Raw genomic sequence first — 27,948 nt, forward strand, 5'->3', positions numbered from 1 at the left:
CATAGTTTGCAAATGGTTTGGCAGCTAATGGTTAACTTATTGATATAGTCGGTAAAGTACAGTGTACATAATGTATAAAGCCTTTGTTAGATCCTTTTCAAGGAATTAGCAGCAATGTTGGTTGTTATACGTAACTTTCTTTGTAGTAAAGTTTAAAACCAAATGTGCCATGTGGATAAGTTAAGAACTTAGTCTTAGTTTTGTGAGTGATGTGGCTACAAAACTATATGTTGTGGCATGATGTAAACAGAATATGCCTACCTTGTCAGCACATATTTATCAACAACATCATTACTGGCTGCCACCATATCTTTAAACACAGATATTTTTATCTTTTCTCACAGCTGAGTTGTGGTTTGCTATACATAAGTCACGACCTATACTATTGTCAGCATCTGTTGTCACAGTGTATATCTGCTTGCTAAACAGGTTTCTGCGTTGTCATGCATTACATTACATGCCTGATGTGTAAGAATGGGATCCACTTTTATAGGATTTCCAATCAATAGGCTAATACCAACTTTAGTGTGTCACATGCGCAATGTAAGTATTACGCCTTGTTGCATGTGATACTAACCTATATCAGATATATGACATTTTGCACAAAGCAATTAGACTAGAAACCCCACTGAATGAAACCTTGGTGAGTAAAATAGAATCCATGATGTTCTTTCAAACACCTTTACCAAAGCAAGTAATTCCTATTACTTACTCACACTTACTGTAATGGGTAGACTCATAGCTCACACCTTCCAAGTGTCCACCAGTGGTGGGCAAAATGTTTGGTATGGGTTACTATACACACAGCCAGTGGATATAAACATGCAACACGTGTACATTATGCATTCACTAGTCTGATGTAATCTCGCATGGCCAAACCGCTTTTTTTTATTTTGTGTTGGGGTGACCATCTTTGATGTAGTGGGGTCTTCAGGGATGGGTGGACACACGCGCGCACACACACACACACACACACACACACACACACACACACACACACACACACACACACACACACACACACACACACACACACACACACACATTTCACCCCATGTAACTAAATAGCATGAAATGGAGTCCATCTTTAGTGGACCCTAGGTTTAAAAACTGTGTCAAAAGTGCATAAATATATATATATAGCTAGCTAATAATATGCTATGCTGCTGTTCCTACACTAGTCTAGTGCTGCTGCATGAATAATATAGAAGCAAACTAACTTAATACACCTCCTTGTATTGTTCCCTTTTAACTCATCTCTACTTGTACACAACTCTGTACTGACTCTTGAGATAATCGTATGGCTAATTCAGTTATTCATCTCCAACCAACTTGTCTACATACAGAAGATTTAATTTTCACCTATTGCTTTCGGTCACTTAACCCCACCAACATGCTGTTAATCACAATTCAGTATTCGGAATGTAGATATATTGACTGGATCTCCTCCTTCCTCATGTTCCTCTCTTCCCCGCCTACAATTTTCATCACGTGATGTTACGTACTAAATAGAAAGCACTGGAACTGTCTGGATCACGTTATGTATCTATTGAATGTTTTTCAACATCAGCTGCTGATTTACAGCAAAAATATTGTGCTGCCAAGTTACCATATACACTACTTGTCTCTTGTTTGTTGCAGCATTAGCGAACAGGCACTTATGTCCTAGGGAAATTTGGCCATACACAAAAAAATCCACACAGTCATTAGGAGAACATCAAAGCAGTGGGCCTGGGTGGGTATGTGTCCACCATAGGTTTCATGTGCAATAGCAATGAGGCATTTGTTCCCAAGTATTGTGTTGTTAGAGAATGCGGCACAACAATAACAATGGTGTCATTACTTTTCAACCATACTGACTCATTGATAACCACAGAGCCTTAAAGATTAACCAAAATTCACCATGACAATAGTAATGCAGTTATAGAGTTGTGGTGTATTGTGTTGTGTGACAAATACAAATACAGTAAATTGATGTACTTTGTAACTAATAGAATGTTGAGATGTTGAATGTCATCTTTAATGCAACCACTTTGAAAGTGAAATTGCTTGAACTTGTAAGGATACATATTCACATACATTGTTTCATGCTTCTGACAGCTTGTTGTATGTTTTGTAAAGACTGTCATATAGTTCGTTGAAGTCAGCTCTCTGTGTGGCATCATGCACAAAACAGCACAATAGAATTTCATAAAGTTGATCAGGACAGTTATCTGGTTTTGGCAGCAGTTTTCTGCGTGGTCCGAGTAGGATGTCATTGATAAGTTGGTGGTCATTTAGTTCACTGTATGGTGTAACCTGGCAAAGGGTGAGTATCTCCCACAGTGTAACTCCATATGACCACACATCTGTTTTGATTGAGAATTTTCCATAGAAGCTTTCTGTAGCCATCCAGCGTATCGGGAGAATTGCTGCTCCTTTTACGACAAAATAGTGAGAACTGTATAGGTTTTGGCTCATTCCAAAATCTGCTATCTTTACCACATAGTCCTTACCAACAAGACAATTCCTTGCAGCAAGGTCACGGTGCACAAACTGGCATGAGGCAAGATATTTCATTCCTTGTACCACCTGTAACCCGATGTACAAAAGAATCGGTAGATCAAGCTCATTTGTATTTCTGGCTTTCTTGGCATATGTGTATTGTTTTAGAAATGAATTTAGGTCTCCATTTTCCATATACTCCATCATGATGAAGGGATCCCCTATGGAACAGATTCCCAGTACTTTGACAACATTCTCATGGTTAAGACGAGCCATAAACTTTATTTCATCTTCAAATTCCTTTTTCATGTCATTGTCATCACCTTTGAGCACCTTAACAGCTACCAAAGTTTGATTTGTTTTGGAGTCATCATCAGAGGAAAGCCTTAAGTCCTTGAGGCTGAGGTCAATGGTTATTGCTAGTATAACTTCACCAAACTGTCCAGCTCCCAATCTTTTAACTGGAAGTATGTTATTCCATGTAACAGTTGCAGGAGCTTCTGTTTTGGTTAGGGGACGAGCAGGAGTAGCATACTTGGACGTGTATGGTAGTAGTGTATTCCTATCATCCTCACGATTATCTGTTATTTGTGTTGCAGTCATCAACAGCTTTGGGTCAATTGATTCTTGATAAATGTTTTCATATGGGTCATTATTGGGTATAGAGTATGTGTTGCTGGTCACATGATAGTCATGAAGTTCGTAAATATTTAGATCATTGACATATGAATGAATCATATTATGGCGGGTATCTTGTTTGTTGGGTTTACTGTATAAGGAGTTGAGCTGAAGCTTTGGTAGACCGACGAAAGCATCAGTGACCATAATGTTATTTATTTTATTTGAAGTATTAGCTGTCGAGTGATGACGACAGCAGAAAATTACAGTTAAACATATTGCAACAAGTAGAATGAATAGTAGCACTGTTCCCCCAACTGCTGCTGATACTATTACAACCGGAAAATCTTTTACAACATCTTTCTTTTCTTCAGAGCTTGACTCTAAAATTAAACAAATATAATAGCAGTGGAAACAATAATGTGGTCTTACCTGAAGAAATGATTTGAAGTTCTCTGACGCTCTGTCCTAAAGAGTGAATAAACGTACATGTATATCTACCCAATGATTGGCCATTTATCTTTAAAATAGTAGACACTATGTTCATCTCTTTATACTGCTCTGTATTGTTAAATATCACCCTATCATTTCTTCTCCACTTTATGGTGATGTTGTCACTGCTACCATTGTAAAATGCCATGCAATTCAGATTGATTTGTTGTTGATTGGGTGACACTTGAAGTATGTACGGATTTTCTTGTGGTTGCAGAAATATGAAAACAGTTTGAGAAGATGACACTGGCTCCATTCCTGTAGTTGGCGTGCTAGTGACATGTACACTAGAAAATGCTGTGGGTAGGTCAGTCATTGTTTCATGAGTTGATGTTGTGAAAGGAGGAGTCAAGTTTACATGCATTCTACTAGGGGTTTTGTCTACTGAAGTTGTGGATACTGTTGATTCTTGCGCCATTGTTGTCATAGCCATTGCTGTTGATTCTTCTGTCATTGTTGTTGGTGTTTCCACCATTGTTGTCATAAGAGAAGGAGATGGTGTTGTAGTACCTGCAGTATTAGATGACTTAGTACATATGTGATTAATAGGTGGTAATAGTATACACTTAAAACTGCAACTACAAAGCATACTTGTGGCCCTAAATTTTATGGGTCAGTGGTGTTACAGCTAATGACATTTACCCTGAAACATTTTGTATGGAATCGCACCATACATATGCTCTGTTATGGGATTTAGATGTTTACCTGTTTGGACTTCATGATAGAGTTCAATTTCACTGACTATAATCCACTCTGTCCCTTGTGGAGCTATCATGTCAATACACCAGGTGAGAGAAGGATCGTCAGTAAGTGGTGTCACATGTACTTGATATACTCCTGTGTCCGGTGCCCCACTTGCATTGTATTGCAGACTGAGTGGTTGTCGAGGATACTCTCGACTAGTATTGGACACAAACATTGTAATTTGAGGTACTTCCAAGACCATGTGGTTTTGTAGTAATACAAAAGTTATCACTACTGTAGCAACTCTTACTGGATCCCTGAAGTTATACAAAACAAATGGATCTTCTGGTGTTTCGCTAACGTCCCACACATACACTTGCTGTAGTTCATTTGCTTGCAAGCCATCTGTGAGGTCAAATTGTCCAATACTTCCATCAGCTAATATTGTGTCATTTCCTGTGCATCTGCGTACTTCAAAGTTTCTTGTATTGCGCTCAATGAAAGTAAATTGGCATTGCTGGTCTATGTTAACTGTTATTCCACCAAACTCACTGTGTCGTATTACCCTGGTTATGGCTGGAAGCAATTTCTCTATAATTATAACAATCATTCTCTAACATTTGCCATAATATAAAATCTTCATATATAGCTTTCTTGCATATAGTACTGTAGTTTATGTATAACTGTAGTCTCACCTTGTACTGCTTGAGCTTGTAGTAATAGGGACACAAATAGTAAGAGCATTGTGCCGGTGTACTGTTCCATTGTGCAAAAACTTGTAATGAACAGTACATCTACATTTGCTTAGGCTTTAGTAATGTTAGTACTTACACCTTGTTGCTATGCATGATGTCATAACGTCATTATTATTGATCACCCTCAGATGCAGATTGAAGCACACATGTGACAGGATTTTGTGAAATGCCTAACAGGGGTCTTTTGCATATACAAAGAAGGGTTTGAATTGTTGCAACTTTGATTGTTTGTTGCATGTTAACCATTCATGAGTTCCAGCTGTATTCAGAGTATTAACTAGTTATTTTTCAGGTAGTTTTATCTGGAGATTTTAAGCATCAATTATATTCACTTAGTGGTATTGGGTGCATGCAAATGATAGTATGTCAGAATGCATATACAAGTCACAAGATGTCTCAAGACCTGCTGATAGGCTGCCAAGTACCACCAGAACAAACAGGAGAATACAAGTCAGTGATCAGTAGAGAAGAATCCAACCCATTAACATCCCATTTCAAGTGGCCAAGATCATTAGAATACTGTAATTCCAGGTATAGCCAAGCTCAAAAGTACCATCTGAAATACTTCCAATAGGTTGCTACAAAATTTTATAGTAAATTGTGACTGGATCTACAAGAACCCCACATGTTAGCACATTTTTCAAATTCCATTTTATTCCATTTTCTTTATCCAGATAGTCGGTCAGCCAAAGTTTCAGCTCTAGGAGCCAAGAACTTTCAAAGTTACAGCACTACAAAGTGGTCAGCAGAAAGATCAGTACTCGGACAATACTGAAAATAAACTACAGGTGCTTAATTAAACGGTCAATGCACTCCTCAACAGAGATGCAGCTTATATCATCACATTCTCTATGAACAGGCGGATCCATTGCTGGGCAAATTTTGGTCCTTCCTGCAACCAGGGTGAAGGTGAAAACGTCAGGAAAAAAATGTCAGAGAACCGACAGTCCAATGTGAGACAGGCTAATGCTCATATCTTCATCTCCTTAGGAGAGTACTGACACGAAACAAAGAGTTTCAAACTTCTCTTGCTTTGGGGAACACGATGCTACCAAGGTTTTTGCCTTTAGCACCTTTCTTCATGGTAAAACAAGAGCTTTAAAAATTTATGAATTTTTTAATGTTTTATTTTGGACCATTTCGTTTTATATGTTCTACTGTAAAGTTAGGCTTGCACTAATATATGGGATTCTTGCAGATCCGGTCATCATATTTTATTCAGTGGAACTTTCTATTGCCTAACTGAATGGCTGACTTACTTACTAATGCCTTCAGGCAAGTATGACTCAATAATGGCAATGGCTACAAGCTTGGTTTTATCACTGCTAGATGTCACTTCAGCTTGACAGCTAGGTGCCTTTTGGCATACCGCAGTACATACAATGCACACATAATGGACTTACCTTTGTCCTCCATTTCTCTTCACTGGCAGCGCAAGGTGTCGATTCATGGAAGAGAACACAGCATAGCTGACAACTGGCCACTTCACTTTCAGTAGTTGATAATTAGGGCATACATTCAGTTACACAGTTAGTGTGTTTGACACTATTCTTTCCTTTGTTACATGCGGTAAGTGCTGGTTTACCAGTACTGAAATAGTAGAAGCAATTTTGTTTCGATGATAGTTAACAAAGGAAAATAATTTATGAGATTTGATTGTACAATATGTGATCTTATTGATTAATTAATTTGACTTCAGATTTTCTCGACCATTCTATTAGAGCATATCAACTCTTTCATTTTAAGAAGCTGACTGGTTTTTGGAATCAGGTGAAAATCCTATATGGGACTACTGATATAGACACCTGTCATTTTGTGACTTAGCAGTTGTTACCCCTGATATTCGTACAACCCTATTTAGGAGACTCATGTATGATTTTAGACACTAGAAAAATGAGTCTGTTGCAGAATAATTGTGAAGTAGGTCAGAACCCTCTCAAAGGTGACACGGCAGCTTGAAAAATTAAACGCATTTGCAGTACCTTAATAATCACCTCTCTTTCTCTACTGCTGATATAAAATGGTTGTGGTCACATCTTTCTAGCGTGGTATATGTGTGTGCTACTGATCCAAGGCTATGCAATAATAGTTGTTTCTGTATATTTGTAGCTAATATATAAGGTCTACAATGCATGATATACTGGTAAGCTAATGCTTCCTTTATCAAATCCTTTGTGAAGAATGCTGGTCATGATAACCTCATACAGGGTGTTCCCATACAGCACCATTTTACACTGGTTCAAACCTTCTTAAGTAGAGTAGTTAATTTATGAGTTTTCTATCAACTTAAAAAGTAATTTTATTTATATGAGTTCAAAAACAAAGTGTATTGTGCCGATAAGTTCAGTAAACTTTTACTAAAATACATGTAACCATAAGTATCTATCAATAGCAGCATCACAGCCACATCTTGGCTACCACCTTTAATTTCAATAACCATTTTAGGGCTATGTACCTGTTTTATGGCTAGATCACCTATACCATTGTTGCTTGCTAGACAGGCTTCTGTACTGTCATGAATTATGTTGCATACCTAATCTGGATTCACTATCATAGAAATTCCAATCAATAAGCAAACACCACCTTTGGTGTGTCATGTGTGTAGTACAAGTATGTGCCCAATGATGTCTGTCACATGTAAATAGATAAATATACTTTTGATGACAAAACAAGATATGTGCACACAAATACACTAAATGATTGCACTGGATAGAAACCTTGGTGAGTAAAATAGAATCCATGATGTTCTTTCTAACACCTTTACCAAAGCATGTAGTTCCTATTACTTGCTCACACTTACTATATTGGGTAGACTCATGGCTCACATCTTCCAAATGTCCACCAGTAGTGAGCAAAATATTGGGAATGAAGATTACTAGGCTACTCAAATACACAAAACTGCTGTCAATATATGTATACAGCACATGTACACATTAAGCATTCACAGGCCTTTGACATTCAAGTATATATAATGTAACAGAGTGAACAACATAGATTTCATTTGCAATAGTAATGAGCATTTATTTCCAAAATTATGGCTGTGTTGCGACTGATGGCACAACAAAAACAATGGTGTAATTACTTTGTTTCAGTCATTGATAATCACAAAGCCTTGAAGGTTAATCTAATGTAACCAAATTTTCACCATGACAATAGTAATGCAGTTATGGTGTTGTGGTGTGTAACAAATATAAGTAAAGTAAATTGATATACTTTGTATCTAATACAATAAGAATGTTGAGATATATGTCATCTTTATTGCAACCACTTTAAAAGTGGAGTTGCTTAAACTTATAAGGATACATACATAGGTACATGTATTCACTATTTCATGCTTCTAACATTTCATTATAAGTTTTGTAGAGACTGTCATATAGTTCGATGAAGTCAGCTCTCTCTGTGGTATCATGCACAAAACAGCGCAGTAGAATTTTGTAAAGTTTATCGGGACAGTTGTCTGGTTTTGGCAGCAGTTTTCTGCGTGGTCCGAGTAGGATGTCAATGATAAGTTGGTGGTCATTTAGTCCACTGTAAGGCGTAACCTGGCAAAGGGTGAGTATCTCCCACAGTGTAACTCCATATGACCACACATCTGTTTTGATGGAGAATTTTCCATAGAAGCTTTCTGTAGCCATCCAGCGTATCGGGAGAATTGCTGCTCCTTTTACGACAAAATAGTGAGAACTGTATAGATTTTGGCTCATCCCAAAATCTGCTATCTTTACCACATAGTCCTTACCAACAAGACAATTCCTTGCAGCAAGGTCACGGTGCACAAACTGACATGAGGCGAGATATTTCATTCCATGTACCACCTGTAACCCGATGTACAAAAGAATCGGTAGATCAAGCTCATTTGTATTTCTGGCTTTCTTGGCATATGTGTATTGCTTTAGAAATGAATTTAGGTCTCCATTTTCCATATACTCCATCATGATGAACGGATCCCCTATGGAGCATATTCCCAGTACTTTGACAACATTCTCATGGTTAAGACGAGCCATAAACTTTATTTCATCTTCAAATTCCTTTTTTATGTCATTATCATCACCTTTGAGCACCTTAACAGCTACCAAAGTTTGATTTGTTTTGGAGTCATCGTCAGAGGAAAGCCTTAAGTCCTTGAGGCTGAGGTCAATGGTTATTGCTAGTATAACTTCACCAAACTGTCCAGCTCCCAATCTTTTAACTGGAAGTATGTTATTCCATGTAACAGTTGCAGGAGCTTCTGTTTTGGTTAGGGGACGAGCAGGAGTAGCATACTTAGACGTGTATGGCAGTAGTGTATTCCTATCATCCTCACGATTATCTGTTTTTTGTGTGGCAGTCATCAGAAGCTTTGGGTCAATTGATTCTTGATAGATGTTTTCATATGGGTCATTATTGGGTATAGAGTATGTGTTGCTGGTCACATGATAGTCATGAAGCTCGTAAATATTTAGATCATTGACATATGAATGAAACGTATCACGGCGAGCATCTTGTGTATTAGGCCTACTGTATAAGGAGTTGAGCTGAAGTTTTGGTAGGCCAACAAAAGTGTCACTGACCACTAAGTTATTTGTTTTATTCATAGCATCTGATGACCTGTGATAACGTCTGCAGAAAACGATAGTCAAGCATATTGCAACAAGTAGAATGAAAAGGAACACTGTTCCCCCAACTGCTGCTGATACTGTTACAACTGGAAAATCTTTTACAACATCTTTTTTTTCTTCAGAGCTTGACTCTAAAATTAAACAAATGCAATAACAGTGGAAGCAATAATGTGGTCTTACCTGAAGAGATAATTTGAAGTTTTCTGACACTCTGTCCTAAAGAGTGAATGAACGTACATGTATATCTACCCAATGATTGGCCATTTATCTTTAAAATAGTAGACACTATGTTCATCTCTGTGTATTGCTCTGTATTGTTAAATATCACCCTATCATTTCTTCTCCACTTTATGGTGATGTTGTCACTGCTACCATTGTAAAATGCTGTACAATTTAAATTGATTGATTCTTGGTTGGGTAACACTTGAAGTATGTATGGGTTTTCTTGTGGTCGCAGAAATTTGAAGACAGTATGAGAAGATGATATTGGCTCCATTCCTGTACCTGTAGTTGGTGTGCTAGTGACGTGTACACTAGAAAATGTTGTGGGTAGGTCAGTCATTGTTTCATGAGTTGATGTTGTTGAAGGAGATATTGTCAAAGGAGAAGGAGTCAAGTTAATGTGCATGCTACTAGGGGTTATGCCTACTACTGGAGTTGTAGTTGACAATTCTTGCACTGCTGTTGTTGTAGCTATTGCTGTTGATTCCTCTGCCATCATTGTTGTGGTTGCTGTTGATGTTTTCACCATTGTTGTTGTTAAGGATGTTTCTGCCATTGTTGTTGTCATAGGAGAAGGAGATGGTGTTGTAGTACCTATAGTATTAGATGACTTATGGTACATATGTGATTAATAGGTGGTAATAGTATACACTTAAAACTGCAACTACAAAGCATACTTGTGGCCATATATTTTATGGGTCAGTGGTGTTACAGCTAATGACATTTACCCTGAAACATTTTGTATGGAATCGCACCATACATATGCTCTGTTATGGGATTTAGATGTTTACCTGTTTGGACTTCATGATAGAGTTCAATTTCACTGACTATAATCCACTCTGTCCCTTGTGGAGCTATCATGTCAATACACCAGGTGTGAAAAAAATCATTAGTAAGTGGTGCTATTTTTACTCTAAATACTCCTGTGTCCGGTGCTCTGCTTGCATCGTATTCCAGATTGAGTGGTTGTCGAGGATACTGTCGACTAGTATTGGACACGAACATTGTGATTGTGGGAACCTCCAAGACATTGTAGTTTTGCAGTAGTACGAAAGTTATCACTACTGTGGTCACTCTTACTGGATCCCTGAAGTTGTACAGAACAAATGGATCTTCTGGTGTCTCACTTACATCCCATGCATACACTTGTTGTAGCTCATTAGCTTGCAAACCATCTGTAAGATCAAATACTCCCATATCTCCATCACTTAGTATTGAGGCATTTCCTCTGCAACCACGTAGTACAAGATCAACTCTCGTGTTACGCTGGACAACTACAGTTGAACATTCTGTATCTATTACAACTGTTACTCCACCAAAATCATTCTGGGGTAACACCAAGGTATTACTTGGAATGAGTCTGTCTGTAATTATAATAATTATGTAAATTATGTAGCCACAATATAATATAATGTGCATGGAGAGATGCATGCATTCCTAAACTTTATTTACTACAGTTTATACTATTAATGTATATCTATATTCTCACCTTGTATTGCTTGAGCTTGAAGAAGTAGGGACGCAAATAATAAGAGCATGGTGCTTGAGTACTGTTCCACTGTGCAAAAAACTTATAATGAGCAGTAGATCGACATTTGCTCAGGCTTTAGTATTGTTAGGTTGCTTGTACATATTTATTTACACCTTAATCACTTTGTTGCCATGTATGATTTCATAACACCATTGCTATTGATAAGTGTCATTACTTTGTATTCAGTGTTTAATATGTTTTGATTTCATAACACCCTCACCTGCAGATGTATGGTTTATTGTCATGATTGGTGCCAGTTATAGTCATAGTCCACTTGATTTCAATCGCTCATTCCATTATTGTTACTGGGTATGGTCATTAGGATGGGTTTGTTTGTATAGCTAATGATTTTATTTTTGATCAAGTTTTGGAGTGCCAGTTGTGTGAACAATTCAGTGCAGTTCATTCACCACTGCCAAATAGGTACACTGCCATAACTACTGGTTACCACCCTATCACACTCCTTACTTGCTTTGGAGTTATCCTAGCAGCAATACCTAGCAGCCAGAGGTTACTGGGCATCACCAACACACCAAAAAACATTGATCTGTATGTTACAAGAGGCAGTAATTGCTCGAACACTAATCACCCATCATTTGTTACACTGATCCATACACTCATATAGAAAACTCATATTTGTCTATAATATACTCACTCATACATTGTCTGTTGAATGTGTACTCACATTTCAGTAAAAGTTGTGTTTGCTGGAATACAAGTATTTAGTGAGAACTATTTTCATTTAATACCACAATTATGTCTGTACAGTACCAGATGTCCGGCCATTTTATGGATACAAAATATTAATATGAATTGCACAAATACATATACAAGCTTTGAATTTGTGTTTATTTCTGTATAAACATGTAATATTACATACATTGTATAATAGTGATAATTACTATTTTACTGGATTTGCATGTAGTAATTAAATAATTGATCATAGATTGCATCAAAGTTAGGTCTTTGGTTTTCGTCATACATCCTGCACTTCTGCATTGTGTTATAAACTTCATCTGGAGCAAGTGGCGGCCTTTTTAAATGAGTTCTTTCCTGTTGTTTTTGTACGCTGTACACAAGATCTTCATCACTCGTTTCTTCGTAAGGTTGTTGTCTACAGAGAGTAAATATTTCCCACAATGTTACACCATATGACCACACATCTGTCTTTGTTGAAAACCTTCCGAAAAAACTTTCAGGAGCCATCCATCTTATGGGAACTAGTGCTACTCCTCGCATACGAAAATATGAAGTGTTGTATAGACTCTGTGTCATGCCAAAATCTGCCACTTTAACAACATAGTCTTCTCCAACTAAGCAATTTCTTGCAGCAAGATCTCTATGTATGAAGTCAAGAGAAGCAAGGTATCTCATACCATTAGCTATCTGTAGTGCCATATACAGGAGGATTGGAATGTCCATTTGTATCTCAGCTGTATCTGTGTCCTTTCCTATCTCGGGATGATAATGCTTTTTGAGGAACATATGCAGATCCCCATTCTTCATATACTCTATCATGATAAATGGTGTCCCTTTATTGCATATTCCAAGTAGCCTGATGACATTAGCATTGTCGAGTCGAGCCATAAATTTTATTTCTTTTTCAAATTGTTTTTTCAAGCTGCTGGAGTAATTCCCTTTAAGGGTTTTGATAGCAACTAAAATTCTGGTAGCTTTTGTATCTGTGCATCCAAGTTCAATTGCATCAATGCCAATAGTTTCAGCAAGAAAGACGTCACCAAACTGTCCTTCACCAATGTTTGTTAGTATACTAATATTGTCCCATTCCATCATTTTGGGTGCCTCGTCCCTTGTCAGTGGACCAGGTTCATCATAGATAGGAAGGCACATGTTCATATCATTATCATCACTTTGCATTGTTTCTTCAGGATTTTGGCCATAATCAAGTGGCTCATATATATCTTGAGGTGACTGGAGGGCTGGTGTTGTGACTGTATCATCATATATATTAAATAATATTTCATTGTCATTGTGTGGGAAAAGTGATGGACTGAGAGATGTGTTCATTTCTACATACTCACCCAAAAATTCATAGACATCCTCATTGTCTATTTGGAGCTTTGGTAGGTTAGGCTTGGGTAGCTCGGGTATTTTAGGCTGGCCAAAATGTTTTGGAAACTTTGGTGGTAAAGTTGGAGGATTAGAGTGCTTATCTTGTGTGTCACCATCTGTTGAACTATTCACACTTGTGTTCATGTGTTGATATACATTGTCTATTGAACGTTTGCGCACTTCAGGTGGTAAGCCATTGTCTACATCCTCATAAGGACGGAAAAGTGATGAAGACTTTTCAGCTCCTGAATTAGATTCTCCCTTATCTTTTAGTTTCTTCCTTTTATAACAGCAGACTATGCAACAGATTGTTAGAATTACACAGAGGAGCAAGCCTACACCTCCACCAGCAGCTGCTGCCAGCACAGCTATTGGCAGACCACTTGAAGAGTCACTTCCTTTCCCAGGTTCTTGATTGACATTGCCACCTATTACAAGTAAAATAATTATTAATGTTTTACAACGCTATCAATATACTTAGTACCTGCATTTGCACTAATAGAATACTGTCTACTGCTGTTCCATCCTGATGGGTGTTGTACTGTACATGTGTATGTACCTACGTCTCTTAATGCGAACCGTCGAATTGTAAGTTGGCCACCATTTACTGTGTATTTGTCATCGCCAGTAATACTTGTTCCATTGTAGGACCATGATGTGATAAGTTGAAATGAGTCACCTAGTAAACTAACAGTACAGTTGATTGTTAAGTCTGACAGTAATGCTGTTACATGTAGCACAGCATTATTGACCCTGGGAAAAATGAACACTGGAGTTGGAAATCCTGTGGGTGTGCTTGTAACAACAGTAGACACTGAAGATGATGATAGTGTTGGTGATAGTGAAGCAGAAACCAAAATTGAGGATGTAGTTTCAATGGCTGCACAACAAAAATGTGATGTCACTGTTATGTTTCACAAGTAATTTAACTTACCAGTTGAAGATGTGATAATGGCTGCAGTAGATGACGGCACTATCACCCTGGATGTTGTAGCTATTTGCATTGTTGTAGTCATCTGTGTTGTGGTGGTAGGTGCTATCATTCAAACAACAAATTTGAGCTGCTTGCTACCAAATATAAATTTTTCTCTTACTTGGCTCAAACATGTGGTGCACCTCAACTTCACTGATAAATATCCAATTTCCTCCATCAAAGTCCAGCAAAATGCGTATGTAATTCAGAGCAACTCGTCTGTTTTCTGGAATTATTAAGTCATATCTTCTGTATTCATAGTCATCATTTTGAGCAGTTCTCCCAGAATTGACTACAGTAAAATCATTGTCATCAACATCTCTAATTTCATCATCAGGGAAAATACTCTCAGTAGTCGATGAGTATAGTCTAATAGCTCTTGGCTCACGTACATTCAGATCTCTTAACTCTAAGCAGTACACGACCACCTTGGTTGGTGTAATTGGTTCACCTGGAAACTGTAGAGTAATAAATGCATCACGTAATGGAATAGATCTCTCTTCCCATGTGTAGAATAACCGTATATCACTGTCAGTTACATCATCCTCCAAATTTGTTTCAGTTACACCATCTACTAATAGCTCTCCATTTGGACAAATGATAACATCTTCATTGCGGCCACCATCAACCACCTCTACACTAGGCCTACAGTTACCAATGCTATGAGTCACATCATAGGATCCTTCATCATAGGTACTTGGAGGGAAACTAACATACCCAATAGGCTGAGCTTTTCCTGCAATTATTCACAGTGACCTATGTTTATTTAGAAGTACTTATAATGCATACCTTCAATTAATTGCCCTAGAGTAGTGTTTATTTCCCAAACAAGTAACACCAATAGAACAAGCTGAACTCCTTTGTTTGCCATCACTTCACGTTACAATGATTCCTGATTGTATTTGTTTGCTTATATATAGCACCCACACAAGTGCATGGAATACAAGTAAATGTCTACCAGTCATGCATGCACTTCATTTGTGCCTTATGGTTTTGTCACTTTCCTTTTGGATTACTTTAATTGAATTGATATTAGACACTTTGAGTAATCTCAGTAACACTTGATGGATATAGCTATTTTGGTTTGTCATTGAATTTTTTAAAGGAGTTCATGACACTTGACTCACACAACCTAAATTGGCTAGGTCACTAGTTTGTGACCTCATAGCACCAAAAGTGCAATGCGAAAGGATGGTTTTATTGATGAGTAAGCCAAGGAAAAGCACGAATCTGGTATAAAAGGTACAGCATCAGGTGTTTAGTCATGGGCTCATGGTTTTCACAGCGCCTAAAAAGCTGCTCCACCCAACAATGCAGAGAAAATCAAAAATGAGTGGTTGCTTAGATGTCTGTTGTAGAATATCAGTGCTTTTGTTATTGTGTTACATAATAAGACATTCTAAAAGAGATCCTTAACAAAACCACAAAGTTATCATTATAGTCCCAAATATCCTTAGTACATAAACTGACCTAGGACACCTAGGACATTTTATTTCACAGGTCCATTGTACCCTACTTCTTTGTACGGCATACTAAAGCTTTGCAGAATAAATAATTTCACAAAATTTTACTGTTATAAGGAGGTTGTCCTTTTTCAGAGGTAAACTTGTATTGATTGAGGTCTACAGAGACTTCAGAAATCGTCCTTATAGAGAGGTTAAATGTACAGTGTCCTTTTATGGAGGGTCCTTTAAGAGAGACTCCATTGTATACCTATTTTATGGAGGGTCCTTTAAGAGAGACTCCATTGTATACCTATTGAACTGTTTATCCACCAAAATTTTTCTGGGGTAATACCAAGATTATAGCTGGGCGCAGTCTGTCTGTAGTTATAATAATTATGGAAATTGTCTCTAATCTTACCCACATCACAGGCCTATAGTGAACAGCAAATCAACATTAGCATAAGCTTTAGGTTTGCCAATACGTATTTATTCACATCTTAGTTACTTTATTGCCGTGCATATTGTCATAACTTCATTGCTATCAATAAGTGTCATCACTTTGTTTTTAGTGTTTAATAGTTTCATAGCACCGTCAGCTGCAGATGCTTAGATTATTGCTGCTGCCATTTGATAATTGTTGATGGTTATGATCCATTAGGAGATGGGGTGTGTGTAGGCCATTTGTGTGTGGCTAAATTTTAGAGAGCTAAAGCCATGTACAATTCATCACCATTACCTTGTAGGCATAGTTTGTTGCTGTTTGTTTACCATCCTAACTTGCTCCTTGGAAGCTACTTTAGCTGCAATGGCTAGACATAGCCAGAGGCTGTTCAATAGTACTGACAAACCAGGAAGTATTGGTTTATGCTTGAAGTCTGAGTACTTTTTCAGATCTATCATCTGTATACAATTTTAATTTAATGTCAAAATGTATACTGCTTATCAAAAATTCTGAATTTAAAAATAAAGTAGGGATCTATGCTATAAAAAGCACTGAAATAAGCTACAATGGTGAATTCAAATCACAATCAAACAATACAACCACTGATCCCTACTGTTGTAGGGTGCCATAATGAAACTTAGATATAGATGTTGGCACCCTACCACAGTAGGGATCATCGGTTATATCGTTTGATTGTGATTTGAACTCACCATTGTAGCTTGATAATCCTTGTTTCAGTGCTTTTTATAGCATAGATCCCTACTTTATTTTTAGATTCAAAATTTGATATACTATTGTTAAAATACTTGTAAATCTGGTACTGTACAGACATAGCTGCCAAGAAATTGTCATTGAAATCATGATGAACACGGACCTTAGGAGCAGTAGATTAGAAATCAAATAAAAAAGTTAAAAATTTGTGCTTTAATGTCATCTCTACATAAATAATTATACCATACAGTGTGTACTTATTTATTGGATTTGCATGTAGTAATTGAATAGTTGGTCATAGACTACCTCAAAGTCAGGTCTTTGACTTGTATCATATGCCCAGCACTTCTCCATTGTGTTAAAGACTTCATCTGGAGCAAGTGTTGGCCTTTTCAAATGAGTTCTTTCCTGTTGTTTTTGTGCACTGTACACAAGATCTTCGTCACTAATTTCTTCGTAAGGTTGTTGCCTACAGAGTGTAAACATCTCCCACAATGTGACACCGTACGACCACACGTCTGTCTTTGTTGAGAATTTTCCAAAAAAACTTTCAGGAGCCATCCATCTTATGGGAACTAAAGCTGTTCCTCTCATAAGAAAATATGAAGTGTTGTATAGACTCTGTGTCATGCCAAAATCTGCTACTTTAACAACATAGTCTTCTCCAACTAAGCAATTGCGTGCTGCAAGATCTCTATGAATGAAACCAAGAGAAGCAAGGTATCTCATACCATTAGCTATCTGTAGTGCTATATACAGAAGGATAGGAATGTCTACTCTTATTTCAGCTGCAGAAGTTTCTTTTCCAATTTCAGGATGATAGTGTTTTTTGAGAAACATGTGAAGATCCCCATTCTTCATATACTCTATCATGATAAATGACATCCCTTTGTTGCATATTCCAAGTAGTCTGATGACATTAGCATTGTCAAGTCGAGCCATAAATTTGATTTCTTTTTCAAATAATTGTTTCAAGCTGGCAGTGTGATCTCTCTTCAGGGTTTTAATAGCAACTAAACTTCTAGTGGCATTAGTCTCTGTACGTTCAAGCTCTGCTGCATCAATGCCAATAGTTTCAGCAAGAAAAATGTCACCAAACTGCCCTTCACCAATGTTTGTTAGTATGCTGATATTGTCCCATTCCACAATTTTGGGTGCCTCGCTCTTATCCAGAGGGCTGGGATCATCGTAGATAGGGACACACATACTCAGATTATTGCTGACGTCATCATATCCAATTTCCTCAGTATTATCAAATCCCTCATTTCTGTATATGTTTTCTGTTGACTGAGTTGTTGGTGTTGTAAATGTATCATCATATATGTTAAAGAACATTTCATTGCCGTTTATAGGAGATGATAACGGACTCAAATCTTTGTTCATTTCAACATACTCGCCAAGGAAGGCATACACATTTTCATCATCAGTTTCAACTTTTGCTGGTAGCTGGGGTTTAGGGAGTTCAGGTATTTTAGGTTGTCCAAAAAGTTTTGGAAGTTTTGGTAAAGTTGGGGGATTAGGTTGTTTATCATCCCCGTATACTGGATTGTTTATAATTACATTCACATGTTCATATACATTGTCTATTGAACATTTCCGTACTTCTGGTGGTGGTACACTGTCAACATCCTCATAAGGTCGTAATAATGATAATGACTTTTGTTCACCGGAATAAGCTTCATCCTGACATTTTGCTTTTTTCCTTCTATGACAGCAAACTATGCAGCAGACAGTCAGAATTATGCAGAGAAGCAAGGTTACACCTCCACCAGCAGCTGCTGCTGCCAGTGTAGCTATTGGTGGTCCACTTGAAGAGTCGCTTCCTTTTCCAGGTTCTTGTATGCCATCGTCACCTGTTACAAATAAAAGAAGTGCTAATATGTACACTACTATAATCCCTTCATTATACACCCACCTACATTTGCACTGATAGAATACTGCCTACTGTTGCTCCATCCTGATGGGTGTCGTACAATACACCTGTATGCACCAACATCTTCTGGTGTAAACTCTCTTATTGTAAGTTGGCTACCATTTAATTTGTACTTCTCATTACTGGAGATATTTATTCCATTGTGGACCCATGATGTAGTAAGTTGAGATGGATCCCCTTCTGACTTAACTGTGCAATTGATTGTTAGGTTTGACTGTAAGGTAGTCACATCTATTGCGAGAGTATTGACTGAAGGATAAATGAAGACTGGAGTTGGAAATGATGTGAGTGTGCTTGACATTGAAGATGATGTCAGAGATAGTGAAGTAGAAGCCATTATTGAGGATGTAGTTTCATTGGCTGCACAACAAAAATGTGACGTCATTGTTTTGTTTTACAGGTATTTTAACTTACTGGGTGATGAAGATGTAGCAATAGCTGCAGTGGATAATGGCACTGTGCTGGATGTTGTAGTCATTTGTGCTGTAGTGGATAATGGCACTGTGTTGGATGTTGTAGTCATTTGTGCTGTGGTGGTAGGTACTGTAATTCATACAAAATGAAATGCTGGTTATATTCCTCACATTTTACTTACATGGCTCAAACATATGGTAAACTTCTATTTCACTGATGAACATCCAATTTCCTCCTTCAAAGTCCAGAAAAATGCGTAGATAATTCAGAGCAACTTGTCTGTTTCCAGGGATTACTAATTCATATCTTCTGTATTCATAGTCATCATTTTGAGCAGTTGTCCCAGTAGTGCCCATTGTAAACATGTTGTCTTCGACATCTCTGATTTCATTGTTAGGGTAAATGTTCTCAGTGGTTGAAGAATAAAGTCTAATAGCATGTGGCTCACGCACGTGTAAACCTCGTAACTCAATGCAGTATACCACTACTTTGGTGGGTGTAATCAGTTCACCTGGAAACTGTAGAGTAACAAATGCATCACGTAATGGGATGGTTGCTTCTCGCCATGTATAGAAGTACTGAATATCACTGTCAGTGACATCATCCTCCAAGTTTGTTTCAATTACACCATCCAGTAATAGCTCTCCATTTGGACAAGTGATAACATCTTCATTGTGGTCACCATCAACCACCTCTATACTAGAGTTACAGCTGCCCATACTATGCACTACATTAAAGTTATCTTCATCAAAAGTGCTGGGAGGAAAACTAACATATGTAGTAGGGTTGACTTTTCCTACCATTAAACGTGAATTAATAAGGATACATCAACAAGTGATGTTTGCAGTACATACCTTCAATTAGTTGACCGAGAATGGCACTTGGTTTTGCAACAAACAGTATCAGTAAAGCAAGCGGAACTCCTTTGTTTGCCATCACTTCACATTAAAATGATTCCTAGTGGCAGTTACACTGCTAATATGCAGCACCCACATTTGTGCATGCAACACAAGTAATTGCCCACTGGTCATGCACGCATGCACTTCATTTTCGCTTATGGTTTGTCACTTTATATATAAGATTACTTAAGTTGAACTGATATTGACTCTTTAGTGATTCACTTAGTCACCTGATAAATAGTCCTGTTTGGTTTGTCTTGTCTATCTAAAATTGGCAAGGTCTTATTTCATCCTCCTACACAAATGGTAAACTGTATACACAAATGGTAAACTGTAACCTACACAGTAGTGGAGACACATAGGTAAGTCCATGACACGTGCATTGTAGCAGGTGAAAATGCATGTCTTGGACTGAAGCTACAGTATATCAAACAGTGAAGAAATCAAGCCTGTGGCATTTGCAATGGTCGATTATGTTTGGCTGAAGGATCAGTCAGTCAGTTAGTGCTATACTGCTGTAAGACTGAAGTAAGAGCATGGCTGCAGGTGTAGGTAGCTTCCCTTCTTTGTATTTCTATGCTCGTTTTAGGTATCCTTATTAGCAGGGTACTGAATTGTACTTTTTATTGATCACAGGTACATTAGATTTTTTGGGATTCATGCCCAATGATTGCTCACAGAATGCTCTACTATGTGATATACCTCCTGAAAGCAATATGATTGAGTGACAAAAAATTCATATATAGCTATGCAACCACAAAATTACCTTTCTCAAAAAAAGCTTCACCTTCCTTTTGAAAGTTAACGGACAATATGTGTGAGTGGATCTGAAAAGTTCCACTGACATGTATCAAATTTACTCTATCACTACAATTAACTCACTATCTACATTCACAAATTCTTCACATAATACGTGCTGTTGAGTCTGCTTTCTAAAGCAGGATTCTGGTTTTTACAACATCAATGGAAAATGGTGGATACTGGAATTGTAAGGCCACAAAGAGCTAGCCAGTCTTTCTTTTATTAGACAACTGCTGGGGGTGAGACTAATAGCATTGTTTGCAAGATTTGACCTGTTTGTATAAAAGTGATATTCACAATCACATACCTGGTTGTGACCTGGCTCTGGTTACTTCTACCCAGAATAGTTTGTAGAAGTGTCTTTTGCAGTCAGCAAACACACTATAAACAGTTTCATATTTTGACCTAACAAATATTAACTCTCTTTTACTACCATATAGTTTGAGGGGCAAATATTTCGAGGTTGAGCAATGTTGCTAAAAATAAATTTTTCACGGATTTGCAAACACTCCCAAAATGTATTAGACTATATGGAGGTCTAAATATTTTAAGGGTGAAATTTTTGCTGATAACACCCAAAACTGTGAAATCAGCAAAAATTTTCAAGTACTCAAACTGCTCTAACTTTTTTTTTAATATCATTGGTTTCTCTTAGTTTGTTGCACACTCTTCTTTTAAGTGAGCTTCTCTTTTCTAGAATCTTCACTCTATGTTGTTTGCTATATTCACATGGCTTTAATATTATTGTCTACGGCAGAAGAGATGGCTGATGAATCCTGTGCAAAGCTTGGCTTCCTTGTTGTCTGATAAATGTTCTGAACTGTATGCTGCTGTGATGGGGTAGCGTCCTTCTCCCTGTTACATTCTGCCATACAATGTGTGAGAGGCTCTTTCTCTTCTGCAGGAAATTTTGGTCAACCAGTCTTGATTTAATGACTTTGGTGGAATTGGTTCACAATCACCCAATTTGATTTGTGGCTAACTGTTTGTTTGGTTTTATAATGCTTAAAGAATAGTAATCATTAGAGGTGTACCGATACGATATGTATCGGTACACCTCTAGTAATCATAGTATAAACACTGTTGAATCAACTGTGGTTATCGGTGTTTGTTAAATGAACTGATGATTATACAGACAGTTAATTAACTATTGACAGCGTGGGGCTTCCGTGTTTGTTACATAAGCTTTCAGGAATGTGGGGGTCATACCAACCATTGAATGGACTACTGTACAGTGTGGGCTTTCCAATGTTTGTTGGGTAAACTTTCAGAAATTTGACAGTCATACTGATGGTTGAAGTGAATGCTGCCAGTGTGAGGCTTAAACTCACCTCAATTAGCATGTAGTAGTTTAAATGCAAGGAGAGTCCGTGGAAGACTAAAGCTCATTGCCTTAGTTCAGCAGGAAGCTATAATAAGTTGATTTCTTTAAACCACTATCTCTACTAATTACGTATGCTTTTTGCATGAAATCTTGGTTTTTGTCTCACATGAAGCTCTAAATTCCTGTCTGACTGTTCATGTGTCTATCTGCCACTGGCTATTCATTTATTGACTTATTCTTGTTTAACAATCATATGCTTTGACATCTAGCAGCCAAGTTTCCTTTGAAAACTTCTGGATCTACTGCTTTTTATCTATGTGACTACTTAGTTTGAGTAAAAGCTCCTTTTAGTAGGGTTTTAGCTATGCATGCCTTCAATTATAACATACACGTTATAATCTCATAATTTGCCATGGTGTTACTTTGTATAGTTGATGTAGGTGACTAACAAACGTGAAGCCACAACGATAAAAGGTAAATTTTTATAGATCAAACGCTCTTCGGGTCAGATTATACCTTTTGCTTTCTCTAAGTTTTGTGCTAAGTGTTGGGTGATAGATAGCTGGCAGTTAGGCACATAAGGTAAAGTAAAGTCTTTGTACAACTCCAACATAAAGAGGTACATATGACCTGCAAGATGCTGGGCAAACCCAATACTATGCAACAGCTATTGTCTTAGGTATAGGTGATGAGGTATATATTTGTGGAGTTGAGATCTTGTAATGAGAAGTGTAAACCTCCATGCCTGTGTTATGCAATTATACTCTTGATTCCTCAGACATGTGTAGGTATACCAAGTTGTACTTATGGCAAATTGGTCACACTTGACATGCATAGTTCTCTTGCTGTTTATTTGTCAAAGAAGAGAAGATGCAATACAAATTATATCCTGTAATGTTCCGTTCATGCTTTGGCCAAGAGTTGCAAAGTACTTTGAGGTCATCGTTTCCCACATACATTTGTCCTTGCAACTAACAAGAAACTGTTTCTGAATTGTTGCCTACATAGGTAGGATTGCCAGTGTCTATTTGATACACATCAGTCAAGACTTTGTAGCCGTAGTCATACTCAATGAACAGCCCTCACTTTTAACTCCTAGCATCTAAAGTGCCTTCCTTTACAACTGGCTGTGTAACATACCTACCTACATGAACCATGTAGTGGCTAGAGTACAATTTTAATATGTTCAGTGATTTTTTATAGATCAATCAATTAAACCTCCAATACATATAAACAATCATGGTTAGGCCTATAATGAAACATACTATTAAATCCTTTAACCCATCAAGTGAAATTCCACTTTACCAGATTCATCATAGGTGAAACTCTATGAATCAAACTATCCTATATTTGTAAAAATAATACAGTGGCCCCCATGAGCCAAACTTCCAGTGGTAGGGATGTGAAAAATGTGTTCTTTACTTCTCAAAAGTGCTGGTCATATATGCACACCATTTGATACTCATGTTTCTTTAATAACAAAGAAGACCAGTTGGAGATAGCATGTGGATTAAAGTCTCAGACACTGAAAAATCGTTACTCTGACTGACCATCCCAGAAGTCATTCATGGCAAAGAAGATATTGCTTTTTAAAAGTACCATTGGAAACTGACCTTATGCTAACTTTGCTATGTAATCAACACCATTCAACTCCAACAGTTTGACATGGTCAATTGGGATCTTTGTCACGTAATAAAGTGTGTAAGGTACTAAATGGAGAATAAGCTGCCACCAAGAGGCAGTGGCAATACTCCAACACCCATTTAGACATTACTTTTTATAATTTAAAAATTCTAAGTATGCAATTAGCATAAATTCTTTTGACGCTTATTTTGTGCTGTACTTCCCCATGGTTATGACAAAACTTACATTCCAGGAAATTCGAGGTATGTGAAGTTATATTATAATAATTATTAAGTTTGCTGTGAAGTGATGTACACATGTTACATATGTCCTTTTGATTTGTAACGTTTACCTAAGCAACAGTAATCTTTTTAAAATACTGACATCACAATACAATATGGATGCTAGCTGGTATTTGTACATAATGTTTTCACTGTGTTTGTGTGTAGTAGGCAAACAGTTGGTCATACACTGACTCAAAATCAGGTCTTTGGTTTGGGTCATAGTTCCAGCATTGTTTCATTGTGTTATGCACTTCATCTGGTGCAATGGATGGTCTCCTTAAAAGAATTCTGTTTGGGCCTTTTCGTACATCGCGGACAAGTTCTTCATGAGTCATTTTTTCATATGGTTGGTGCCGACAGAGTGTGAATATCTCCCACAGTGTGACACCATATGACCACACATCTGTCTTTGTGGAAAACTTACCAGAAAAACTTTCAGAAGCCAACCATCTTATTGGGACTAAAACTTTCCCCTGCATTGCAAAATATGCCGTGTTGTAGTAATTTTTTTGGACCATGCCAAAATCAGCTACTTTAATAACGTAGTCCTCTCCAACTAAGCAATTTCTTGCAGCAAGATCTCTGTGAATAAAACCAAGAGAGGCAAGATATCTCATACCATTAGCAACCTGTAGTGCTATATACAGAAGGATAGGAATGTCCACTTGTATTTCAGCTGCAGCAATATCTTTTCCAATTTCAGCATGGTAGTGCTTTCTGAGGAACATATATAAGTCACCATTCTTCATGTATTCCATCATGATAAATGGCGTCCCTTTATTGCATATTCCAAGGAGCTTAATGATGTTAGTATTATCAAGTCGAGCCATGAATTTAATTTCTTTTTCAAACTGCTGTTTCAAACCCATAGTATGATTCGCTTTCAAAATTTTGATAGCAACTAAAATACCACAGGCTTCAGCGTTGAGTTCAGTCACATCAACATCAATAGTTTCAGCAAGAAAGACATCTCCAAACTGTCCCTCACCAATGTTAGCTATTACATTGACATTGCACCACTCTACAAATTTTGGTGCGTCATGTTTAGCCAGAGGTTTAGGCTCATCATAGATAGGAACACACATACTCAATTTGCTGTAATCATTGTGGGTTATATCTTTAGTACTTTGACTGCAATCAAGTATTTCATCGTAGATGTTCTGAGATGATTGTGGGATTGGTGATATGTACGGACTGGCAATATCCTCATATAAATTAAAGAATATTTCATTAGTAGAGGATAATGAAGGACTTAAAGATGTGTTCATTTTTATATACTCACCAAGAATGCCATAAACATCATTATCATCAGTTGTAAACTGTGGTAGCTGAGGTTTTAGTAGTTCAACAATTTTAAAACATTCTGGAAGCTTAGGTAGAGTTGGAGGGATGGATGTCTTGTTTTGTGGTTTACCTTTTATCGTTGCACTAGTTATGCTCATATCTTCATACCCATTGTCTGTTAAACCTTTGTGCTCCGTAGATGGTGTAGTATGAATAATATAATCATAAGGCTGTGATGGGGGCAAAGATTTTTGTGTGACAAGGTAAGGTTCAGGCTTGTCATTTGTCTGTTTCCTTCTTTGATAAAAGTAGACTGTCCCACATGTTATTAAAATTACACAGAGGATCAATCCCACGCCTCCACCAGCAACTGCAACCACAATAGGTATTGGTGAATTACTTGTAGAGCTATTGTCTTTTCCAGGTTGTTCATCATCATCTGTAATAACAATGTGAATATGCTGTTACAATTCTTTTATGGTTTTTACCTTGACTTGTACTGATAAAATATTGTCGGCTGCTATTCCACCCAGATGGGTGTTGTACTGTACAAGTGTATACACCCACATCTTCTGGTATAAAATAGCTTATTGTGAGGCGATTGTCGGTTACTTTATATTTTTCATTGCTAGAAAGGGTTGTTCCATTGTAAAACCATAGTATTGTCAGTCGAGATGTATCACCATCTAACATAACAGTACAGTTGATTGTTAGGTCTGATAACAGGTCTGTAACATGTAGCAGGTGAGGATTAACAATTGGAAAAATAAAGGTTGGAGTAGGTACTGTTGTGTAAGGAATACTAGCAGTCACAGTTACTGATGTGGTTGGTACTGTTGTTTCTGTTGCTGTTACTGCTGCTGTTGGTGTTATTACTGCTGTTGCTGTTGTTGCTGAAGTTGTTGTTGTATGTGCTGCTGTACAGAGTAGAACAACATAAAATAAGCCGGTGCAAATGTACATTATATTTCACTTACATGCCTGAGACAAGTGGTATACTTCTACTTCGCTGATGAACACCCAGCTTCCTCGTTCAAAGGCTAGTGAAATGCGTAAATAATTCAAAGACACTTGTCTGTTTTCAGGAATTATCAAATTGTATCTTCTGTATTCGTACTGATCATCCTGAGCAGTTATTCCTGTGTTGATGGTGAATACACTGTCATCAAGATCACGAATTTCATCATCAGGGAAAATCCTTTCAGTGGTTGATGAGTATAGTCTAATAGCTCTTGGCTCACGCACTTTCAATCCTCGTAACTCTAAGTAGTATACCACTACCTTGGTGGGTGTAATTGGTTCACTTGGAAACTGTAGAGTAATAAATGCATCTTTTAATGGAATAGATCTCTCTTTCCACGTGTAGAAAACCCGTATATCACTGTCAGTGACATCATCCTCCAAGTTGGTTTCAGTTGCACCATCTAGTAATAGCTCTCCATTTGGACAAATGATAACATCTTCATTGCGGTCACCATCAACCACCTCTACACTAGGGTTACATTTACCAATGCTATGAACTATATTGTAGGTATCCTCATCATAATTACTCGGAAGAAAACTAACATATCCAACTGGTTTGGCTTTTTCTAAGATCATATGTACTAGTTACTGTAATTTCTAATATTTGCAGTACTGTACCTTCTGTTAGTTGTCCCAGAATGATTTTGACTGTAACCAGTATGACTATGAAAACTAAATGAGTCCTTTTGCTGTCCATCATTTCATCTAAAGCTAAATGATTCTTCCAGCTGTTATTTGTACAGTATTTGTACATTTGGCTGCAGTTTGAGTGATGCTCTCAGTCATGCGTCTGTGCTTCAATTTTACTGTATGGTTTTAACAGTTAATATATCAAGTTACTAATAGGCTACTTTGTTACTAGATTACTAGTAAATCAATAACAAGTTTGGTTTTTTTGTATGGAAACTTGGTTAGTAGTCAGACGTGTGAAGCTACAGGTATCTTATCTCACTTATGCATCCATAGCTACAAACTTATTTCAATGAGAAAACTTATCAATTTATAAATGGTATGGCTGCCTATTATGCTGTACCTGTACAAGATAAGCAGTACGGTGGAATCTTTCCACTGTATACCACAGTTAACCCCTGTATAAAGGACAGTCTCTGAAGTCCCTATGTATATATAGACCTCTCCAATACAGTTTTGTCCCCAGAAAGGACAATGTCCTCTTAACAGTAAATTGTATTCATCAAAATCAGCTGGCCCCAAAGTGTCCGTTATATGAAAGTTTCACTTCAGTAATGTTAGAATGGTGACTTTTTATACATGTTTTTACATGGAGAAGACAGTGTGTTCCCTTACTCATACTAATGTTATGATTTTGTACTTGAG

The 27,948-nt window shown here is 37.4% G+C and overlaps 7 protein-coding genes across 8 annotated transcripts in view; 1 reads left to right on the forward strand and 6 right to left on the reverse strand.

Moving 5' to 3' along the window:
- LOC136266147 (protein SCAI-like) overlaps positions 1–27,948 on the forward strand; it is a 77,137-nt gene that overhangs the window by 5,515 nt on the left and 43,674 nt on the right. The window lies entirely within an intron of this gene.
- On the reverse strand, positions 1,914–5,046 carry LOC136267612 (uncharacterized). Its single transcript, XM_066062771.1, has 4 exons — positions 4,974–5,046; positions 4,300–4,869; positions 3,535–4,104; positions 1,914–3,485 (listed from the first exon to the last, which is right to left on the reverse strand). Exons 1-4 carry the CDS (start codon positions 5,041–5,043, stop codon positions 2,086–2,088), a joined length of 2,610 nt encoding a protein of 869 aa, XP_065918843.1. The 5' UTR covers positions 5,044–5,046; the 3' UTR covers positions 1,914–2,085.
- On the reverse strand, positions 8,145–11,447 carry LOC136267300 (uncharacterized). The gene is made up of 4 exons (XM_066062394.1): positions 11,343–11,447; positions 10,645–11,217; positions 9,812–10,447; positions 8,145–9,762 (listed from the first exon to the last, which is right to left on the reverse strand). The coding sequence occupies exons 1-4, from the start codon at positions 11,389–11,391 to the stop codon at positions 8,363–8,365; spliced, it is 2,658 nt and encodes an 885-aa protein (XP_065918466.1). The 5' UTR covers positions 11,392–11,447; the 3' UTR covers positions 8,145–8,362.
- LOC136266270 (class II receptor tyrosine kinase-like) lies at positions 12,151–15,301 on the reverse strand. Its single transcript, XM_066061278.1, has 5 exons — positions 15,220–15,301; positions 14,552–15,166; positions 14,392–14,493; positions 13,942–14,337; positions 12,151–13,885 (listed from the first exon to the last, which is right to left on the reverse strand). Exons 1-5 carry the CDS (start codon positions 15,299–15,301, stop codon positions 12,291–12,293), a joined length of 2,790 nt encoding a protein of 929 aa, XP_065917350.1. The 3' UTR covers positions 12,151–12,290.
- On the reverse strand, positions 17,244–19,442 carry LOC136266931 (class II receptor tyrosine kinase-like). The gene is made up of 3 exons (XM_066061971.1): positions 19,376–19,442; positions 18,944–19,321; positions 17,244–18,881 (listed from the first exon to the last, which is right to left on the reverse strand). Exons 1-3 carry the CDS (start codon positions 19,437–19,439, stop codon positions 17,290–17,292), a joined length of 2,034 nt encoding a protein of 677 aa, XP_065918043.1. The 5' UTR covers positions 19,440–19,442; the 3' UTR covers positions 17,244–17,289.
- LOC136267613 (uncharacterized) lies at positions 19,549–20,311 on the reverse strand. Its single transcript, XM_066062772.1, has 2 exons — positions 20,230–20,311; positions 19,549–20,171 (listed from the first exon to the last, which is right to left on the reverse strand). Exons 1-2 carry the CDS (start codon positions 20,309–20,311, stop codon positions 19,549–19,551), a joined length of 705 nt encoding a protein of 234 aa, XP_065918844.1.
- On the reverse strand, positions 24,381–27,355 carry LOC136266667 (class II receptor tyrosine kinase-like). Of its 2 annotated transcripts, none has more exons than XM_066061667.1 (4): positions 27,232–27,355; positions 26,568–27,179; positions 26,079–26,504; positions 24,381–26,029 (listed from the first exon to the last, which is right to left on the reverse strand). In XM_066061667.1, exons 1-4 carry the CDS (start codon positions 27,311–27,313, stop codon positions 24,453–24,455), a joined length of 2,697 nt encoding a protein of 898 aa, XP_065917739.1. In that variant the 5' UTR covers positions 27,314–27,355; the 3' UTR covers positions 24,381–24,452. The 2 variants fall into 2 exon arrangements, with proteins under 2 accessions (XP_065917739.1, XP_065917738.1); XM_066061666.1 differs by having other exon boundaries at positions 26,079–26,507.

The sequence above is a fragment of the Dysidea avara genome, chromosome 9, assembly GCF_963678975.1.
Source record: "Dysidea avara chromosome 9, odDysAvar1.4, whole genome shotgun sequence".
Lineage (NCBI taxonomy): Eukaryota > Metazoa > Porifera > Demospongiae > Dictyoceratida > Dysideidae > Dysidea > Dysidea avara.

Coding starts and splice junctions, on each gene's coding strand:
- LOC136267612 (XM_066062771.1), bottom strand. CDS start 5,043: ATGGAACAGTACACCGGCACAATGCTCTTACTATTTGTGTCCCTATTA. Junction 4,105..4,299: donor CTATCATGAAGTCCAAACAG/GTAAACATCTAA, acceptor CTAATACTGCAG/GTACTACAACACCATCTCCT. Junction 3,486..3,534: donor ACTTCAAATCATTTCTTCAG/GTAAGACCACAT, acceptor GTTTAATTTTAG/AGTCAAGCTCTGAAGAAAAG.
- LOC136267300 (XM_066062394.1), bottom strand. CDS start 11,391: ATGCTCTTATTATTTGCGTCCCTACTTCTTCAAGCTCAAGCAATACAA. Junction 11,218..11,342: donor TCAAGCTCAAGCAATACAAG/GTGAGAATATAG, acceptor TTATAATTACAG/ACAGACTCATTCCAAGTAAT. Junction 9,763..9,811: donor ACTTCAAATTATCTCTTCAG/GTAAGACCACAT, acceptor GTTTAATTTTAG/AGTCAAGCTCTGAAGAAAAA.
- LOC136266270 (XM_066061278.1), bottom strand. CDS start 15,301: ATGGCAAACAAAGGAGTTCAGCTTGTTCTATTGGTGTTACTTGTTTGG. Junction 15,167..15,219: donor TCTAGGGCAATTAATTGAAG/GTATGCATTATA, acceptor GAATAATTGCAG/GAAAAGCTCAGCCTATTGGG. Junction 13,886..13,941: donor TTCTATTAGTGCAAATGCAG/GTACTAAGTATA, acceptor TACTTGTAATAG/GTGGCAATGTCAATCAAGAA.
- LOC136266931 (XM_066061971.1), bottom strand. CDS start 19,439: ATGACTACAACATCCAGCACAGTGCCATTATCCACTGCAGCTATTGCT. Junction 19,322..19,375: donor TGCTACATCTTCATCACCCA/GTAAGTTAAAAT, acceptor TTTGTTGTGCAG/CCAATGAAACTACATCCTCA. Junction 18,882..18,943: donor TTCTATCAGTGCAAATGTAG/GTGGGTGTATAA, acceptor TATTTGTAACAG/GTGACGATGGCATACAAGAA.
- LOC136267613 (XM_066062772.1), bottom strand. CDS start 20,311: ATGGCAAACAAAGGAGTTCCGCTTGCTTTACTGATACTGTTTGTTGCA. Junction 20,172..20,229: donor TCTCGGTCAACTAATTGAAG/GTATGTACTGCA, acceptor GTTTAATGGTAG/GAAAAGTCAACCCTACTACA.
- LOC136266667 (XM_066061666.1), bottom strand. CDS start 27,313: ATGATGGACAGCAAAAGGACTCATTTAGTTTTCATAGTCATACTGGTT. Junction 27,180..27,231: donor TCTGGGACAACTAACAGAAG/GTACAGTACTGC, acceptor ATATGATCTTAG/AAAAAGCCAAACCAGTTGGA. Junction 26,508..26,567: donor ATACCACTTGTCTCAGGCAT/GTAAGTGAAATA, acceptor TACTCTGTACAG/CAGCACATACAACAACAACT.